This window comes from Pollicipes pollicipes, unplaced genomic scaffold (assembly GCF_011947565.3).
Source record: "Pollicipes pollicipes isolate AB1234 unplaced genomic scaffold, Ppol_2.1 Scaffold_2555;HRSCAF=2994_pilon_pilon_pilon, whole genome shotgun sequence".
Taxonomy (NCBI): domain Eukaryota; kingdom Metazoa; phylum Arthropoda; class Thecostraca; order Pollicipedomorpha; family Pollicipedidae; genus Pollicipes; species Pollicipes pollicipes.
The window spans coordinates 43,657,020-43,674,986 of NW_023596136.1; the positions used below are offsets into that span (position 1 = coordinate 43,657,020).

General features: G+C 55.4%; 3 protein-coding genes across 3 annotated transcripts; 2 read left to right on the forward strand and 1 right to left on the reverse strand.

Moving 5' to 3' along the window:
- The first annotated feature begins 1,388 nt into the window (after positions 1-1,388).
- On the forward strand, positions 1,389-6,044 carry LOC119112648 (thioredoxin, mitochondrial). The gene is made up of 4 exons (XM_037236888.1): positions 1,389-1,483; positions 3,630-3,720; positions 4,401-4,628; positions 5,187-6,044. Exons 2-4 carry the CDS (start codon positions 3,670-3,672, stop codon positions 5,397-5,399), a joined length of 492 nt encoding a protein of 163 aa, XP_037092783.1. The 5' UTR covers positions 1,389-1,483; positions 3,630-3,669; the 3' UTR covers positions 5,400-6,044.
- Positions 6,045-6,263: 219 nt separating this feature from the next.
- Positions 6,264-13,485, reverse strand: LOC119101624 (eukaryotic translation initiation factor 2-alpha kinase 1). The gene is made up of 6 exons (XM_037225028.1): positions 13,317-13,485; positions 11,534-11,737; positions 10,454-10,597; positions 9,733-10,077; positions 8,471-8,685; positions 6,264-6,270 (listed from the first exon to the last, which is right to left on the reverse strand). Exons 2-6 carry the CDS (start codon positions 11,729-11,731, stop codon positions 6,264-6,266), a joined length of 909 nt encoding a protein of 302 aa, XP_037080923.1. The 5' UTR covers positions 11,732-11,737; positions 13,317-13,485.
- Positions 13,486-13,579: 94 nt separating this feature from the next.
- On the forward strand, positions 13,580-17,035 carry Nufip (nuclear FMR1 interacting protein 1). The gene is made up of 3 exons (XM_037225040.1): positions 13,580-13,631; positions 15,016-15,632; positions 16,386-17,035. The coding sequence occupies exons 2-3, from the start codon at positions 15,018-15,020 to the stop codon at positions 16,719-16,721; spliced, it is 951 nt and encodes a 316-aa protein (XP_037080935.1). The 5' UTR covers positions 13,580-13,631; positions 15,016-15,017; the 3' UTR covers positions 16,722-17,035.
- Positions 17,036-17,967: the final 932 nt, after the last annotated feature.

The following is a 17,967-nucleotide window of genomic DNA, read 5'->3' on the forward strand; positions in this document are numbered from 1 at the left end:
CCGGCTGAAAGAGTGAAATTGCATGGCCAGATTGTGAAGGTACTGATCGACAATGGAGCATCAGCGGACATCATAGCCAGAAAGAACTTTGCGTAAAACTGCCCGGCATCAAAGCAGCAAAGACGAACTGGCGACTGCTGCCGTATGGATCGAAAACCCCGCTGAAACTGGACGGTCCATTCTTGTCAACGGCTGCAGCCGACGATTGAGAAGCCCAGAGCTGTTGGCTCATAGCAGCTGACGGCCAAGTCTCGCTCGTCAGTACAGTGACGTCAGGGCTGCTTGGTTTGGTGGCCACTGGAGGACGGGTCAAGCAAGCAATTGAGAAGTGACCCGCTAAGTTGTCGCTGGAACAAGTCCTGAACTAGCACGAGAAAGTTTCTGATGGCAAGCTGGGACAACTAGCCGACGTCAAGGCCAGTCTGAAGTTAAAAGAAGTGGCTGAGCCAGTGTTCAGAAAAGCGAGACCCTTGTCATATGCGCTGCATGACGAAATCGACAGAGAGCTGAAAAAGTGGGAAGACTCAGGGATCGTTGAAGGGATCGAATATTCTGACTGGGACACATCCCTGATGGTGGTGCTGAAGCCCGTCGTAGGGGTGAGACTGCGTGGTGACCATAAATGCGCGGTTAACCCTCAGCTCGAAGTTCCGCAACATCTTATGCCGTGCTTGGAAGACATTTTGATGAAACTGGACGGTATGAAGAGGTTTTGCCAACTGTATCTCATCACGGCGTATCTGCAGACGAGGCTGGATAAAATCAGTCCGCAGCTGACTGCACTGAGCACCCCGAGAGGACTTGTGAAAATAAAACGATTGTCATAAGGACCTCCCTGGTCTAGCCTGCTTCTTAGATGACGTCTTGGTAGCAGGCTCAACGGATCATCATCGTCAGTGCCGTCAGGACTCCAAAGGTAGTTAGGCTGGCTGAGCGTAAAGAGGGGATAATCGTCGTACGATAAGTAAAGTTACGTGGTCACCAAAAAGTCCGCTCAAGCAGCATGGCGGACGTTTTGTTTGTCACTGATTCGAAATGTATCGGGAGGGGGCTGTTTTCCGTTCAGAGGCACAGCAGCTTGGAACAGTTACCCCGGACGAACGGCAGGGTCGCAATGCACGTTCATTGAGACGGGCGGGGAAAGGCATCCCAAAGAGGAGAGCATCTGTCTCAAGCATATGGTCTTATATTTCGTAGTTCATGATGCCGAGAAGACTAAATTGCGTCGGTTTTCGAAGTTCAAAGCCAATCTGACGAGTACGTTGAGTTCCGCATATAAACCTGAATGTGAATGTGAATCTGGTGCCTACTATTCATAACGGGGGATACCCCGGCAGGATATGGCACACAGTGAGAAATGGCTGCGAGTAGTGGCGTTCTGTCGCTTGACCCAACGCATGCTTCGTCGTTTGGAAATCGGGACGGGACTCAAGGGAGCAGGTCGGCGTAGTGGTTGGAGAGGCGGAACGTCGTCATCGGTCGGGTATGTAGGTATAAGTTAGTGAGGGAACAGCAAACCTGCGATTCCGCACGGTCATTGGATGTATGCTGGTCAGGATTTTAACAATTAAAGTCTTGTAAATCATTTGATCGCCTTTCTTTGATGTGTTTGCCTATGTAACAGCGGTGCAAGACACTGTTTTTTACCATGCTACTTTGCACAGCTCATACTGTCTGAAGCTGTTTTGCAGAGGGCAGCATTGTTGTAATTTCAAAAGTACCACTGACATACCAGGGTCATTACCAGCTGCCTCTTCATTCAGCTCCCCTCCCATTCTAATCTGTCTCTCCCTCTCTTTAGTCCTATGTAGTAAAATGCAGATTTCTGGGGCCTTGCTTTATGATGATGTCATGTGTATCAGGTGTTGCTGTTTTTTTCCTAAAAATGTACTATGATAAGTAACACCTATGCATCAAATGCATCTATAATTGAATGTTAATTGCACACTAGACTATAAATAGTACATGCTACACAGAACACTGCCTGCATAGCAGTGGCATTCAGTGAACATTTTGTCATGTTTATTGTATGTCCCACAGCCCAAATTTTGTACATGGTCATTTTCAATTTTAATGCTTAAAAGCTGTTTTGGAGGAAATCATGTTTATGGGAATTCCATCTTTGTATACCTTATTTTTCACTCAGTGTTAAAATTTTGCATTGTATGGTCTTGCTGGAATCTGGCACGAGCACTTGTTCCAGGCACAGTGCATCAACATCGTGCATGCCCTCAGTGCATTGGATGCATTTATGGCTGACTGGATGCTGGCTGATACCCTGAGGAAGTGAATAGTGAACATCAGTACTATAGTCAAGAAGTTGTAATGAAAATGATATAATTTAGTAGATAATCTGGTAGACAAAGTTATTCTTTAAAATGATGGCTTGCAAATAATACTGGTAAAGTTAAAAACAAACAAAACCAGTTTTGATCCTGAAATGAATAATGAGCATTATGCAATGCAAATTATTTAAGCACAGCCGGTTAAGGACATTGAATCAGTGTGTGTATGAAGCTGCATTTAATTTATAGTTGATAACAAAATCAAACTTTGATATGTGAAAGTCAAATGTTATCTTAAAGAAACAAAGCCAAGGAGGTGCAAACATCAAATTATTAGAACAGTGTAAAAGTAAATCAATGTGGGCAAGAAATTGTTAAATAAATGTATTAAAAAATGAGTTATTGTAATACATCATAACATAAACCAAGCAACTGTGTGCCCCCTCTTAATATATCAGGATGATCCATGAATTTAAGTGTGTGGGTGACCAATATTTCATGTGGCTGCTACTGAGACTGTAGCCACATATGTGACTGGATATCTTAAAATGAAATAAGGATCCCATTAACATTGAGCCCTGTGAGACCCCGGATCCACCCTTGGGATCGTGGCACGTGGCATATGGCTCAAACTATGGGAAAATTAATTTGAATATGAATATTTTAGAATGGAGTTACATTTCACAATTCTGGTTACTACCAAAGTTACCATGATTATACCATGCCCTTCTTCTTTGTATGGTCCCAGAGTGAGGTGGCTAAACATGCTAGGTGGTCTGTTTGAAGATAGATAATTCCATGATGGCCATGATGCAACTTAACATTTGGATTTAATTGCTGCTCAAAATTATGCTGTTTTGGAAGCAGTGAGATAATGCTTTCGTGTAATTCCTCCAGGTAGAAAAGTTAGCTCACTTTGAGCCTTTTTAGCATGTTTTTGCCATTTTATGTCTGCCTTTAAGTTTGGGCTAAGTGAAGATAGATCATAATTTATGAGCACTTGATGTCTTTGTGTACCAGTTTGCAAAGTGGTGATGCCATGCAGATAACAAGAAGTCCTGTCATTCCTGCCAGGTTTAGAGGTAGGCAATGCCATATAGCTTCAGCAGCTGAATGCACTGCAAAGCCCCAGTGGCAATGAAGATGATGGAGAATTCATACCAGGTTTTCCCCTTTGCTGAAAGAGATTACATAGATGTTCTCTCCATTTTGGGTCTAAAGCAAGATGTACCAGGAGTGCCTAATCTTGTTGCTTTATCCTATTCCTTGATATGACTTTAGTCCCTAACACTGGTTTTCTTTTTCCATTTTGACCATATATGCCAATGACTTGGGATCTTTCAGGTGGGGAGGATAACCAAAGGACCAAACTAGCACCTCATCTATGGCATCCAGACTGCTCTTCACATGCCAGAAGATGGGGGCTTTGGCAGCTGTAAGAAATTCAGCATCATTATCCAATGTTTACCCTCTTATCATATTGGCAAAATGTTTGTATGTGTGCCCTGAACTGTGTTATGTTGTTACACCCATTTGTCCTCATGCTTCATTGTTGTGGTTGGTGCAATACCATGCACCATTGTGTACAGGTACTCTGTATGAACTACTCTGGTTGCTCTTGGTATTGCCTGCCCCCACACCATGTGTCATAGCATGCCCTGTGGCTTCCAGTGGTAGTGAACACTTGCAACCAAAGGTTTTACATGATAATGTAGCCTACACTTCTTAGCTGCATGCCATGTTTATGTTGACTAGCACATAGTTAAGACACTGGTAATAGCCTTACTCTACAGAGAAAAACCAATGCAGAAGTAATGAGTTTTGCTCTGGTTTTGGTAAAAGCATGTTGCAGAAATACCAACCGATCTATATCTCCATTCTCCTGGTTCTCTGAGGAATGAGGCAATAACTACTGTCTTATTTATGTGCATAATGTTTCTCGCGAATGCACTGAACAACTTACATACGATAATTATCACTGTTTATGGGCTGCCTTATGAATGGAATCATGGGCGCTTGGATGACTGCTGTAAGCCATATTGGCCTTCTCTGCCAATAGCTGCCCTACAGTTGCACTGATGTTGACCTTCCATTGGTTCTCCACCTGTGATGCAGCCGGCTTGCCGCCCGGCCCTGAGACCGCCGGCGCGCCAGTTGCACCGATCGGCCACCAGGGCGGCGCTGCTGGACATCAGGGATCGCGAGGACTTCCACGAGCGCGTCATCCTGAGTCCCATCCCAGTGATCGTCAACTTCCACGCCGACTGGTGCGAACCCTGCAAGGACCTGACGCCGATGCTGGAGCGTCTGGTGGAGCCCAAGCGGAACCTGAACCTCTGCTCAGTGAGTAGTCCGGTTCCGGAGAGTGCGATCGGCGCGTGACGAGGCGCGTCGTGACTGATGGTCGCTGTCGCTGTCCCGCCACGAGCTCCCTTCACGCGCCTGTAGGTGCCGCTGTGGAGGGTGACTGATGATCCATGACGTTTTCTTCTTACATGTATCCTGCCACGCGTGCGTGGTTAAGTTTTGTTACGTTGTAGTTGTTGGTTGTTGGCTCACGTATGAATGAGCGCGGCGAAGCGCACGCAGTGTTTTTGGTTTTCCTGTCAGTCATCTATCCCACTTGCAGTTTGCGAGTGGTCAAACAGCTGGCGGAAGTGGTCCTCTGTGACCGCAATATTACTGTAATTAGTGCAATTGCGGCAGCCTTGCCTGATTCTATCCGAACTAAGGTGACTTCGCGGCATTCGGTCAGGAATTATCACTTCGTAGTTCTATCCATAGAAGTCAGCCATTAAATTTAGACTTAATATTACGCCGGACTAATCCAAGCAGCATAGCCTAACCCGAATTGAAGGCCTGTCAGCAACCGCATGTGTGACATGCACCTGCCGTTGCCAGCTGGACATCGAGAACCACGTGGACCTGCTGCAGGACTTCGAGGTGCAGGCCGTGCCGGCTGTGCTCGCCTTCTTCAACGGCCAGGTGGTGGAGAAGTTCGTCGGCCTCGTCAACGAGCAGGTCGTCAACGAGTTCGTCGGCAAGGTCATCCAGCGCCTGAACGCTTACGCAAACGTGCAGGCGGCACAAAAGGAGCCGACCGGAACGTCGTAGCCGACGGCCGCGACGGGCGGGTGGCGCGCGTGCTCCGGCGCCACGGGTAGCCGCGAGTGCGTGTTCTGAGGCGTTGACCGCGTCTGCGTTCGCAAACGCCGGGGCGCGGGCGCCCCCGCGCGCGTGCGAGCTCTAGCCTAATCCTACTGACAAATCAAACATGGTGATCTTCCGACCGAGGGCCGCCAGCTGGTCGGCGGGTCCCCCTTGATTGGCATGTTTGGGACGCCGCCCACGTGTCCGGCTGCCAGAGGGCCTCATTGGAGCGCGGTGTTGCCCGCCCGTGGCGCGATCGAATCCCGAACTGCGTTCTATCACTGAGGCGCGTGTGTGCGTGATTTGGAAGGTCTGCATCGTATGGTGCGATTCGGGAGGATTGTTTCCGGAGCGCACCGACGCGTCTACTCCTGTGTCGGACCTGTCCCGAGTCCTCGGCGGAATGGAGGGTCGGATGGCGACCGGTGCCGTGTTCTCGTCGGTCGCCGCGTGTCGGCGCGCTTGTTACGTTGTAGGAGTGTGCGGTGACCATCCTGGTCCGGGTGTCGCGGGCCGCTGGTGCTGCCCCCGAGCATCTTTGTCGGCAGGACCTGTGGCCCTTTTGCGGTTGTCCCGCGGCTCGTAATACACCGGGTGGGGAAGCCGGAACTTCGTGTGTCGTCTGCGCGACTCTGGTGTCTCTTCTCCCAGACAGCTGGTTGGTTGAGCTGGGGAACGTACCGTCAAGAGCGAAGACGACGAGCAAGTTCAAGGGGCCTTTCCTTTTACACTATGCCTAGAGATAGTGCCGCGACTTCACCACACAGCTTGCTGCTCCTGATTGAACCCTGGATCGCGGACGTCCGAGCCCTTGTCCGTGCGAGGCCCTCACGCGCTGGTGACTGGAGCAGCGTCAGGGGTCAGCACGGCATACGCATCGCTCCCCGTCACTAGGCATGTATCCCCACTGAAACTCCTCGCTCGTCCGCTCGCCACCGAAGTCCGGAGGTTCGAAGTGGTGCGGACAGCGGGGCGGAGGCGGACCGGGAGCTTCCGATCGAAGTACGGGGTGCCGGCCGGTTCTCGCGCGGGGCGCAAGTGCCCTCGCAGGTCTTCAGCATTGCGATGCGGCCGCTGCTCGCACCATTCGCTCGGTTACCGCCCGGTGGGACCTGTCTTCTCAGACAGCAGAGCAACACAGACTGGTGGTATGGAATCGGTGCACGTGCTGCTCCGAAAAGGTACATTTTTAGTCTATCGATCTCCACGGTCACCATCTCAGGGAAGTATATCGCTAACGACAGGCATTTCACAAGGCACTCATTGCTCACATAACTAAACTACCATCATCCATGCGGAGTTTTTACGGCATCAAAAACCTCAAACGTTTATAAATGCCTCGGGAGGTCAACAGATTCGTCTGACGGACAATGGCGAAGCGTGACTGCGTTTAAGGTGCGCAGTGTAGCATACATACTATATTGTAGCTGGTACTAAGGCTAAAAAAACAGGATTTTTGCTACTTAGCGATGCAGTCATGCCCTATTGTATAGACAGTTGCGAGGGGCCCATGATATCTTCACAGCTGATATGTTAGGCTGAGCCTCCTAACTACAATGCGATCACAGCACCGAAAAGCGTATTGGCACTGCCTTGAAGGCCAATGAAATCTAAAAGCCTTGCGTCACATAGATGACACAGTAGTGATAGCCACATTCATTCGAGAAAAACCAGGAAAACGGAGATACAGATGCGTTGATCTTTCGGCATCGTGCCTTCCCCGAAACAATCGTAGAAGTTTTTCTTTTCAGAAGAATGCACATCGGTTTCTCATCACAGGCCATAAATATCTCCCTCACCTACCTCTGGATGCCTTTCCAATGCCCAAAAGCCCCCTACTGCTTTTATATTTAGCAGAAGTTATAATTCTGCTATTCGTTTCGATAAAAGCATGTCTCCCAAACATCAACACATCTATATCCCCGTTCTCTGCAATGTTCTCCCAATAATGAAGCTATTACTACTACCTGAACTATGTGAATAATGTTCCTCGTAAATGCACTTCACAACTTACGTAAACTCGCGTCGACCTTAGAATTACTGACACTTCTTTGGCTGGTGCATCATACGACCCAATACTGGCCGATCCGGATATTGCAACACTTATCACATATCACTCGATGATAAGCCCGAGCTTTTTAACATGCCCTTCATCCGTGTGAGCAGGGTATTCCATAGGACGCCGACCCGTGACACGCGCTAGCAGTGTCGCGGCCCCAGCACGCAATCCTGCCCATCACCCCGGAACACCGCCTACTCTTTGGAAGGTCCATGCGGGCTGGGAAATGGCCATAAAGACACAGCCAACCACCGAGGAAATGATCCACAGCGCAGTAACGCCTGGCTTCGTATTAAACTACGTGCGGCCCGCTGACGGCAAAAAGCTTTGATATTTAACATAACGCGATAATGGATGCATGGAGGGGACACTTCTGCACGTTAAATCAGGCAGAGGTAGGGGCACACACATAACTAACCAAGGAGCACGACATCCGCAATATTGCCATCGCGTCTGTTTTTTCTTAATAACGAACAACTGCACTAGAATTGCCTTCCTGAATTATTGAACTACGAATGAACTGTTGCCGACTGCTTCACGCCCCGCGAACGATCACCTCCCCCCCCCCCCCCCCCCATCAGCTGTAGCCTGATCTTACCCGGCTCTGCTGAAGCCCCGGTGCAGCCGATCCCTCTCCATCGCGACCGAGACCAGCGCAAATAACGAGGCGTCCGGGGCGGTCTCGCTCCGTCTCTCTCACGGCCGAAGACCGGCCCTCTCCAGCATCCCGCGCAGCCGCTCCACCTCTCGCTCCCGCTCCGCCAGCTGTCGGCCCAGCTGGCGGCAGCTGTTGCGCAGCAGCCGCTCGGTAACGGCCGCTTCGCGGCGGCAGCTGTCGAGCTGCTCGGTCAGCTGGCGGCAGCGGGCGGCGCGCGTCTCCAGCAGGCGGCCCTGGTGCGCGGCTGTCGCCTCCAGCTGCAGCAGCCGGTCGGCGGGGGCCGTGAACAGCTGCGACGCCAGCAGGTGGGCGGCGCACGGCCGCAGCGGCGGGCTTTCCGCCGTCATGGCGAGCACGGCGGCCGCCACGTCCGGCCACGTCCGCGCCACGTCCGCTGAGCAGCGCCCCTCGTCGCGCAGCCGCTGCAGCTCGAGACCGCGCTCCATGGCCGTGCCGAACGGCAGGAATAGCTCGTACGTCACCACGCCCAGGCTATACAGGTCCGTCTTCTGGTCGTACTCGCCGCCGGCCGCCTGCTCGGGCGACGCGTACGTGGCCGTGCCAACGCCGGCCGTGTGGTCGGCGGGCGGCGTGAGCGGCGCGGCAGGCGCGCCGGCGGCGGCGGGGCGCGGCCGCGCCAGCCCGAAGTCGCCGATCATGGCGCGTCCGGAGAATGCCAGGAAGATGTTTGCCGGCTTCAGGTCTCGGTGGATGATGCCGCGCTGGTGGATGAAGTGCACGCCCAGCAGCACGTCGCGCAGCAGGCGGCGGCAGCGGGCGGCGTCGACGCGCGCCAGCGGACCGCTGGCGCCGACCGGCGGCGGCGCCTGGTTCCGCTCCAGCAGCCAGTCCTTGAGCGTGCGCTCACACAGCTGCATCTGAATGTAGAGTGTCAGAAAGCCGGCGGCGGCGAGCGCCACACGCGTCCCGCCGGCCCGCCAGCGGGACACAGACAGGCCGGTGGCGGTCGAGTCGGTCCGGCCGGTCGAAGAGAGTGGACTGCTCTCGGAGCCGGAGCTGCTGCCGGCGCCCGCCCAGAACCGGCGGGCGACCGGCGGCCGGGCAGGCCCGAACGCTCCGGACGGCAGCACGGCTGAGACCGCAGGACTGACCGCGGCTGCTGTTCCCTTGTCAGCGGCGGTAACCGCGGTTGGCCCTTCCTCACTAGCTGAGACCATCGAGGCCAACGCCAAGCCTCCATCCAAGGTCGATGTCACAGGCGATGGCTCCCTCACTTCAGCCGAATTCACAGACGTTGACCCTCCTTTCCCGGCGGCGGTCACCGGGCTTCTCACCGCCGGCGCACCTGCGACCGTCTGCAGAGCCGGCTTGGCCGCACAGCCCGTAGTGATAGGACGCACCACCGCAGTGCCGGCGGTGGTGACTGGAGGCCGCACCAGCGTCCCGCCAGCGGTGCCAGCTGATGTCAGCGCCGTCAGCGAGGCGAGCGAGCGACCGGCCGGCGCCGGCCGCTCAAACTCCAGCCAGCTGGCCGAGTCGCCGCCGCCGCCGCTGCCGCTGGCGCTCGGTTCGCCGGACGGCGAGGAGCCGGCGGCGGCGGCAGCGGCGGCGACGGTCACCGGCGCCGCCGCCTCCAGCCAGGCAGTGTTGTACTTGACGATGTTGGGGTGGTCCAGCGACGCGAACACGGCCACCTCCCGCACAGTGCGCTCGGCCGCCGCCGCCGAGTGGTACCGGAATGGAATGCGCTTGACGGCGTACTCCTGCTGGTCCACCTGGCTGCGGCAGCGGCAGACGACGGCGAACCCGCCGCGGCCCAGCACGGCCAGCTCCTCGAACTCGGAGAGGTAGCGCGAGGGGCTGAGTGACGGCGCGGCGCCGGCGGCCGGCCGCAGCAGTGGCTGGTCCGTCAGCGGCGCCGGCTGCGACGCCTGATGCGCCGTCACGAACAGGCTGGTAAACATCTGCCGGCGCCGGGCCGTGGGTGAGGCGACGGCGGGAGAGAGCCGCGCGACACAGCACTCGTGACGTTGCACTTGTCGGCTTATTTATCAGCGCACACAGCTGTTGAGGTCACTAGCGGAGCTGGTCGAAATCGCGACCTGTGGCATTTTACCCATGGGCCTTGCCGCCAGCACAGAGCACATCGGCGACAACCAGACACCACTAATGGGGGGGGGGGGGGGGGGTAGAACTAATGATACACAAACACGAGCCATCGATACTGGTCGACTTCGCATTTGCGAACAACTGGTATTGGGCTCTGAGCTGGCGTGGTGCCCGGTCCCAGGCAGAAGCGGCACGCGGGAGGCGGCCGCGTTGGGCGCCCCAGAGACTGACCTTCTGGTACATGTGCCGGAGGGGATCCAGCTGCACGCTCTGTGCCGGCAGCAGGCGCATGCTGACCAGCTGGTGACGCATCATGTTGTACATGACCTTCCAGTCGGCGCCGCGCTGAGAGCGGCAGGCCAGCTCCACCAGCGCCTGCCAGCGTGCGGCGGATCAGCGCACGGAAGCTGGCCCATGTCAGGACGCCGCTGGGAAGCCGGCCCATGTCGGAGCACGCCGCAGGGAAGCTGGCCCACGTCAGAGCACGCCGCACGGAAGCCGGCCCATGTCAGAGCACGCAGGAGCCAAGAACGGTCCCCGCGTCCCAGTGCACCGTAACCGTCAGAACTTACAGCAGCTTGGAACAGACACTCCAGACAACGTCCGAACTCCAGGCAGCTTCGCAGACGAGAGCAGCCAGCAGACCTATATGCTCAGAGCCACCCAGCACCTTGCAATGAACCCAAGTAGAATGCAACAGAATCCCTACAATAAGCAGGGGTCAAGAGGAATGTACACATAGCATACAACCAAATAGTGCAAATGAGCTATAATATTGCTTTAACTTGTGGATGGTAAAAATAAGTTCTTCCTTGTCCTTTTTAATGACCTTCTCCTAACAGGCTTAAGCTTACAACAAGCTACATGGAACATGATGGCTGGTACTACCATTGGAAAGTGACTTCAACACAAAGCACTTTGACCAGAAGAGCCACAGGTCAGACCTAAACCACACCGAGCTCCCGCCAGCAGCATAAGCAGTTCAAAAGACGCAGCAGTCATCCGTTTTCCGGACTTTCATCTCTGGACCACATTGTGCGATGCAGGGGCAAGACTCCGGTGACGACGGATCTCCTAACATGCAGATCGCAACACGTACCTTGTGCCTTTCCACGTATTATAGCACATCAAATCATTACAGTTAAATGTTTCCAGCGAGACCACCATGAGTTCTTGCCCCCCCCCCCTCCCTCCTCACACAAACCCACACAGACCGTATTTCTCCTGTTTTCGCCGCCCCCGCCCTTGCTCCGTCGAAAGTCGGGCACACCTGCCCCCGTCGACCGTCACCAGCCTGGGCAGGCCACTGACCTCGATGGCCAGGCAGCTGGGGACGCCCGTCTCGATCAGCTGGGAGACGGTATTGGCGCCGTCGGCGGCAGCATCCAGCGTGGTGATGGGAGCCGGCAGCGACGGCAGTGGCGCCAGCCGGGGCCGCCGGCGACCGCCAGGGCCCGGACCCGACCGCGACACGGGCACAGAGCCCGCACTTCGGCACGGCGTCGGCATCTGGACCTGCCATCAGGAGCACACAGTCAGGATGGTGGGTGGGAACATATCCATAAATGTAAATTGCCTGATGCTGGAATGAGGGCTTGCCATTAAAAACACATCATCCTAAGAAAGGAAATTGGAGCCAGCACTCCTGCACCTGTCACATTGGGATCCCTCCAGCCAGATGGCATGATACCTGCCCCCAGATGGCAAGGGCAGCATGCTGTAGGCCATCTGACTCCATGTTATGTAGCTGGCCCAAACCACAGTCATGGTGACCCACCCACATGCAGAACTGCACTGTCAGCCTTGCACCCATGTGCCTGGAAAATTCAACCATGAAAGTGTGGAAAGGCTCATCCTCATGGTTTTCAGCAATTCAAGTTCAGGTTCAGCTGTCAATTTTCAGTTCAGTTTCCAGCTTTATGTGATCAGTGCTCAGAGATAAAATTACACATAAGTGCACCTAAGTGGAAACCCCTCCTGTACCCATGCCTCATGGAGGAAAACTCCTGCCCCACACATGAGAAGCCACAGAGTGCAAGCACTTGTTGGCAGGCTGTGCAGAAAACACAGCAAGGCAATCCCACTGTTAGGCACCATGTCAGCAAGTCAGCCGACAATGTTATTATGCCGGCCATTGGGTACCTTGGCAATGGGCAAGAATATGGCAGCTCAGAATTATGGTTGAATTTTCCCAGATATCGAGAGCTGAAATGGTTAAAATGTGTTCCTGCCAGATACTATCTTCTTGCCAATTCTTATACTCATGGATCTTAATATAAGGTAAGAAGTTTCCATGGAGATGGTCTAAGAATTGTATGCTGTTTCTATGTTAAATGCACAACAATGTAAGCTTGAGCTAACACATAATCTTACTTCCCCATAATTGCTTCAGCTGAAAGTAGTAAATATTGAACCAGGATAAAATTAATATAAAAGGCATGCCACACAAGAGAACATGCAATGCAGAATGTCAACACTTGAGTCAGTCACATGTGACAGCTGCTTCAGTGGGCAGGTGCAGGCATCAGGCTAGTGGCTGCTTGCTTGTGTGAGCAAATTGCATTCATACTCCCAGGCTAACAAGAACAATCTCAGCAGCCTGCCTTAAATGAGCATGTTTCACCCATCATGTTAAGAAATGTCATCTAGATGCTAGGCATACATGGTACATTGATAAGTACCCCACTAACCCAGATATGGGGGCTAAAAGCCCAGCCCATGCATTTAATTTGGGCAGATGCAAGGCATAAGAGACAGCACTTCAGATACTAAATACCTGATAGATGCTTCCCATACACACTACACTTTATGCTCAATACTTTACAAGAGCTAGGTACCCACAGAATCCTATGAAATGAACATTAAGTGTCAGCGACAAAAATAGTTCATAGACATGCTTTCAAACTAAGAATATAGGCAAGCAGCAGAAGTTGGCTCAGGCCACAGAAAAATAGTTCATCAACATGCTTTCAAGCTAAAAATAAAGGCAAGCAGCTGAAATCGGCTCAGGCCACACACATGTTAAAATTGGAGGTAGGTTATGAATATTTGCATGCGACTGCCATACTCGACCAACGACGGATGCTTGACTCACCTAGCAGTCTTGATAAAGCAGGAATAAAGCAAGAGCCAGGACGGAAGTCACAAATTCGAAGCCCTAAATCATTTTCGGGGGCAGAAAAGCGTTATTGGTTTAAGCCTGTACACAGTGCACATTTTCATTTACTGAAATGGGTGCACCAATCCTTAGATAGCCTTGCACCAATCCGTACACATGTCCCCACGATGTTTGTGGCGCGCTGGGGACGGGATCATGGCGCACGTCTTATTTTACGGTCAACGTTTGCGAAGCCCACGTGGGAAAACTTATCGGCTGTGACTGAAGGATGGTGGCTGGGATACCGTCGAGGTAGGTAGGTGGATTAGGTTATGTTTTCTGAACTTTAACCCTGTGTGGGTCGCAAGGATTATCCGATTGTGTACCGGCTTAGATTTGAGTGGCTCGATTCACATGGAATCAATGGGCGGTGTTCCTCATTGCAGAAATTACCCATTTTACCGAGCATGGCCGGCGTAGTGATACCGCGGCAACAATTTCAGTGCACGTATATTGTAGCTCCAAACACGCAGGGTCTTGTGCACAGGCGGCACCAGTTTAGGCATGCAGAGAGTCGATATTTCAAGGAACTGATTTTACAAAGATAATTTCAGGTTAAGAATGGGATGGGTGTGGAAACATCGAGCTTGAATTCTGTATTTGCCCTACCAGCTACCAGAAAAACCCACAAATTGTATCACAGGTCATATGCATGGGGAAGGAAGTGTAGGAGATTAGAAGCTGCCACTTCACAGATTTGGTGATTTTCAGAAATCAAGCTGAGCATTCTTGATCATTTTCAAACCCCTGGTTTGTGTTGGGCAAAACCTTTTCCCCTGGTTATGCTTTGTTCAGCGTAGTGTCCTTAAAGATAATGTTTGTTTTACCCCTGAATGGTCTAAATGGGAAAATGGGTTTGTTGCCTGCCTTAAATGGAAGTTAACGATGTTTGATTTAAATGCTTTAAGGTATTAAGGAGGCTGAAGCGTGACATGCAACCATATGCTGTTGGCTCAACTATTGGTTGGTGTTCAACTGCTACCTATTCATTTAATTTTACCCATTGGAACTGTAAGGCTGTTGATAGCTTGAAGGATGCCTGTAGCAACACCTTTACCTACTAAACTGCATAACCTGCACAGTGTAGGTGCATGGAAACCTCACCATTGATGTATACACCATGAGGAAAGTTTTACCACTCTTTATCCACAACATTCATGTACTTCATGCTGCATTTTGACTGGCTCAGATCTTGTGGTCAAAAAGAAAGTTCTTTTGTTTTCTTTTGCTTCAACTCACATGCTCAACTTGTGCTTCAATCCATTAGTATTTACGTCAGCGCTGCTGACCCAAGGACCTCTCAGTTTCATAGCCCCTAGTTTCTAGGTGATCAGCAATGTTCAAAGTACTACCACATATAGTTGAAATAAACAGGAACTGCTGGGTGCATATGAATTGGTTATGTTTACCATCCTAGGCCACTTCATTTTCATGTTGGGTAATTTTAGCAAGGCTGTTTGGACAGTTCTTAAAATTTGATTGGTAAGCATGTAAATGAACATGTAAAAGGTTAAGTGTAATGTAAACATGTAAAACATGAGTTGCAATCGATCCTATGAAATTTCTATTCCACTTGCCTGCCCATCAACCACCTTTTGAAGGCTAGTGCTACCAGAATAGCTGCCCTCTGCCACAGGAATGGCCCGGCCCTTCTACTCTGCACCGGGGAAGCTGCCTCCCGCCTTCCCTCCGTTGCCCGGCCAGGTGGTACCGCCGCCGCCGCACGTGCTAACGGGGCCGCGGCCACCAGCGCCGCCGCCTGGCTTCCATAGCGACAAGCCGTGGATGACCCCGCAGCTGGTGGCCGAGATCCGGCGGCGTAACCAGGTGCAGGCGCGCGCCGCCCGCTCAGGCGCCGAGGCGGACCGTGCCGCCGCCGAGCACCACCGCCAGCTGGTCAACCGGCTGGTCGGCGACGCCAAGGAGCGCTTCTGCCTGGCCCACCCGGAGCGTACTGACGAGATACTGAGCTCGGACCGGCGGGCGCGGCCCTTCCACTGCGGCTCGTGCGACCGCAGCTACGGCAGCCAGCAGCAGCTGGACGAGCACTGTCGCGAGCACGTGCGCTGCGGTCTCGAGGGCTGCCCGTTCACGGCGCACCCACGCGTCGTCGAGAAGCACGTGACCATGCAGCACCAGACCGGGCTGGCCAAGGTAATCATGTCGCTCAATACGCCCGAAGCGGTGGCGCGCTGGCGCGAGCAGCGGCGCGCCAATTTCTGCCGGCCGGAGTCGGCCGCGCGCCGCCAGCAGGAGCAGGCGGAGCGCGCGGCGCGCGGCCTGCGGATGGGGCGCGGCCGCGGCCGCTTCCCGCCGCGGCAGGAGCGCGCCGGCGCCGGCCGCGGCGCGCCGCGACCCGGCCAGTGGCGCGGCCGCGGCGGCCGGCCCAGGCCGCCCGAGCCGGCGCCGCTCGACTCGGACAGCGACGGCGAGCCTGGCGGCGGCCTGGCGCCGTTCGCTGGGATTCTGGCCGAGACGGCGCCGGCCGAGCCCGGCCCACGTGGTGACGGTGGCGCGGCCGATGAGGACGCCTCGGACGTGGCCGGTACTGGTGTAGCGCCTTGTGGGGGAGCCGGGTCATCGGACGTCGCCATGACGACTGAGGAAGCTCCATCGGAACAGCTGACGGGTGGCGGAGCAGACGCTGACGTCAGAGAGCCTGAACTGGGCCACCGGGACATTGCGAACGAGGCAGCAGAATTGGCCAGCGTATCCACGAACCGTGTCCCCGCAGCGGCCCAGAGCGAGGCAGAAGTGCCCAACGTCTCTTCTAATCCAGACGCGAACTCTGGGACGACTCCGGGTCCGGCAGCAGAGCCGAGCGCCGCCACCCAGTCAGACCCGGGCACCCGCCGTGATACGGACGCCGACGCGACCGGCGTCGACGCCGGTGCAGGTTCGCGTGGCGACGGGGCTAGCGGACGCGGCGGCCGTGGCGGTCGCGGCGGTCGCGGTGGCCGGTGGCGGGGCCGCGGCCGGGGCCGCGGCAGCTGGCGGGGCGGCCCGGAGCGCGCCGCCACCGAACGGCCGCCGCGGCCGCAGCACCAGCAGCCGCCCAAGAAGCGGCGCAAACGGCTGACCCTGCTGGAGAAGCTGCTGGCGCCCGACATCGAGCGCGAGCGCAACATAATCCTGCAGTGCGTGCGCCACATCATCCACGAGAACTTCTTCGACGGTCGGTCCGCTGACAGGCCGGCGCGCTGCCACCTCGGCAGGTCCGGAGGCCAGCGGTCCGAACCGGGCAGCGACGACCGCTGCGGCCCCCGAGGCGTCTCAGGGGCTGCCGCCGGCGGCGGCGGCGGCGCTGGGCGGATGCGCCGAGCCTGCGGCGGGGGCTGCTGACGCGCCGCCAGAGCCGCCAGAACAGCCAGAGCAGCCGGCCGCCCTGGGGCTGCTCGGCGGAGCGTACGACTCGGACGCCATCACCGACTCGGACTGAGCGGCACCGCCGGTGAGCCGAAGGGCCGGGACGGAGCCATCTGGAGCGGTCTGGAGGCGTCTCATTCCACTGTGCCAGGGAGGCGGAGGGGCCGATGCTCCACCGCCAGGGACCTGTGACGTGTATGTGAGGGACGTTGGTTGTAAGTCTGTTGAAGACGGAACAGGTGCTGGTCCTGTGCTGACATGCCTTTTGAAATACACGTCTGCGTCTTCAGCGGAACGCTTTCCGTAGATACGCTGTTTGTATAGCCGATTTATTATGAAACTGATGCAGCGATAAGCTATTTACAAACTGCGCAAACGTGGTTGCAATGTTTTGCAAACCTAACGAAAACCATGAACATGAGTGCGACGGTCCACTTCACTCAATGAAAATGTACAATGTTTCAAGCTGGCCGAGGTGTCTTGAATAACGTCCATTCCATCATTCGTGCAGCAGACTATCAACGCACACCGCACCCACCGCAGAGTTTGTACCAAATGTCACAGACAGTCGTCCGTGCGCCCTCCCCAGCCACCTCCTCGGGCGCGTCCACCTCCCGGCGCTGGTGTGATGAAGCGTCGCCCTCTCCCGCACCGCTACGGCGCCGCCGGTCGCCGCGCGGTTGACGCGACGCGGCGGCCCCCGGCCCGGAGCGCGGTCCCGCGCCGCCGCCGGCCTACCGCTGGTCGGCCAACAGCGGCATGCTGGCCGCCTCCTGCGCCGCCGGCGCCGCCACCAGGTCCCGGCCGTCGGGCAGCCGCAGCTGGATTTGGGACGCGTCGAAGTCGGCGGCCAACGGCGCGCCGGCCTCGCCGCCGCCGGCCGGGAAGGCGTAGTCGCCTGTGTCCACCAGGCCGCCGACGAACTCGTCCAGCACGTCGGCCACCGCCGACGACTCTGCCTTGACCGGCTCGGCATCGGCGGCGGCGGCGGCGGCGGCCGCAGCCTCTTCCGGCCGGTCGACGGCTGCCTCCGGCTCAGCCGCTGGAGGCGCCGCGTCCGTCGCCGGCTCAATCGCCGCCGCCGCCGCCGTGTCCGCCGACGGCGCCGGCTCCGTCGCGTCCTCCATAGCCGCGTCCGCGGCCTCCCCGGCGACGCCGTCCTGCTCCATGGGCTCGCAGGCCGGCTGGTCAGCGGCGGCAGCGTCAGCAGCGCCGGCCGGGG

Excerpts from the sequence above, each read along its gene's own strand:
- Nufip (XM_037225040.1), top strand. The coding sequence starts at position 15,018 with ATGGCCCGGCCCTTCTACTCTGCACCGGGGAAGCTGCCTCCCGCCTTC. Across the intron at positions 15,633-16,385 it reads CGGCCGCGCGCCGCCAGCAG|GAGCGCGCCGCCACCGAACG; the intron begins GAGCAGGCGGAG and ends CGGGGCGGCCCG.
- LOC119112648 (XM_037236888.1), top strand. The coding sequence starts at position 3,670 with ATGGCATCCAGACTGCTCTTCACATGCCAGAAGATGGGGGCTTTGGCA. Across the intron at positions 3,721-4,400 it reads AGATGGGGGCTTTGGCAGCT|CCGGCTTGCCGCCCGGCCCT; the intron begins GTAAGAAATTCA and ends CCTGTGATGCAG. Across the intron at positions 4,629-5,186 it reads GGAACCTGAACCTCTGCTCA|CTGGACATCGAGAACCACGT; the intron begins GTGAGTAGTCCG and ends TGCCGTTGCCAG.
- LOC119101624 (XM_037225028.1), bottom strand. The coding sequence starts at position 11,731 with ATGCCGACGCCGTGCCGAAGTGCGGGCTCTGTGCCCGTGTCGCGGTCG. Across the intron at positions 10,598-11,533 it reads CCAGCTGCCTGGCCATCGAG|GCGCTGGTGGAGCTGGCCTG; the intron begins GTCAGTGGCCTG and ends GCACGCTGGCAG. Across the intron at positions 8,686-9,732 it reads GGCTGGAGGCGGCGGCGCCG|GCGGCCGGCGGCGAGTACGA; the intron begins GTGACCGTCGCC and ends TCGCCCGAGCAG.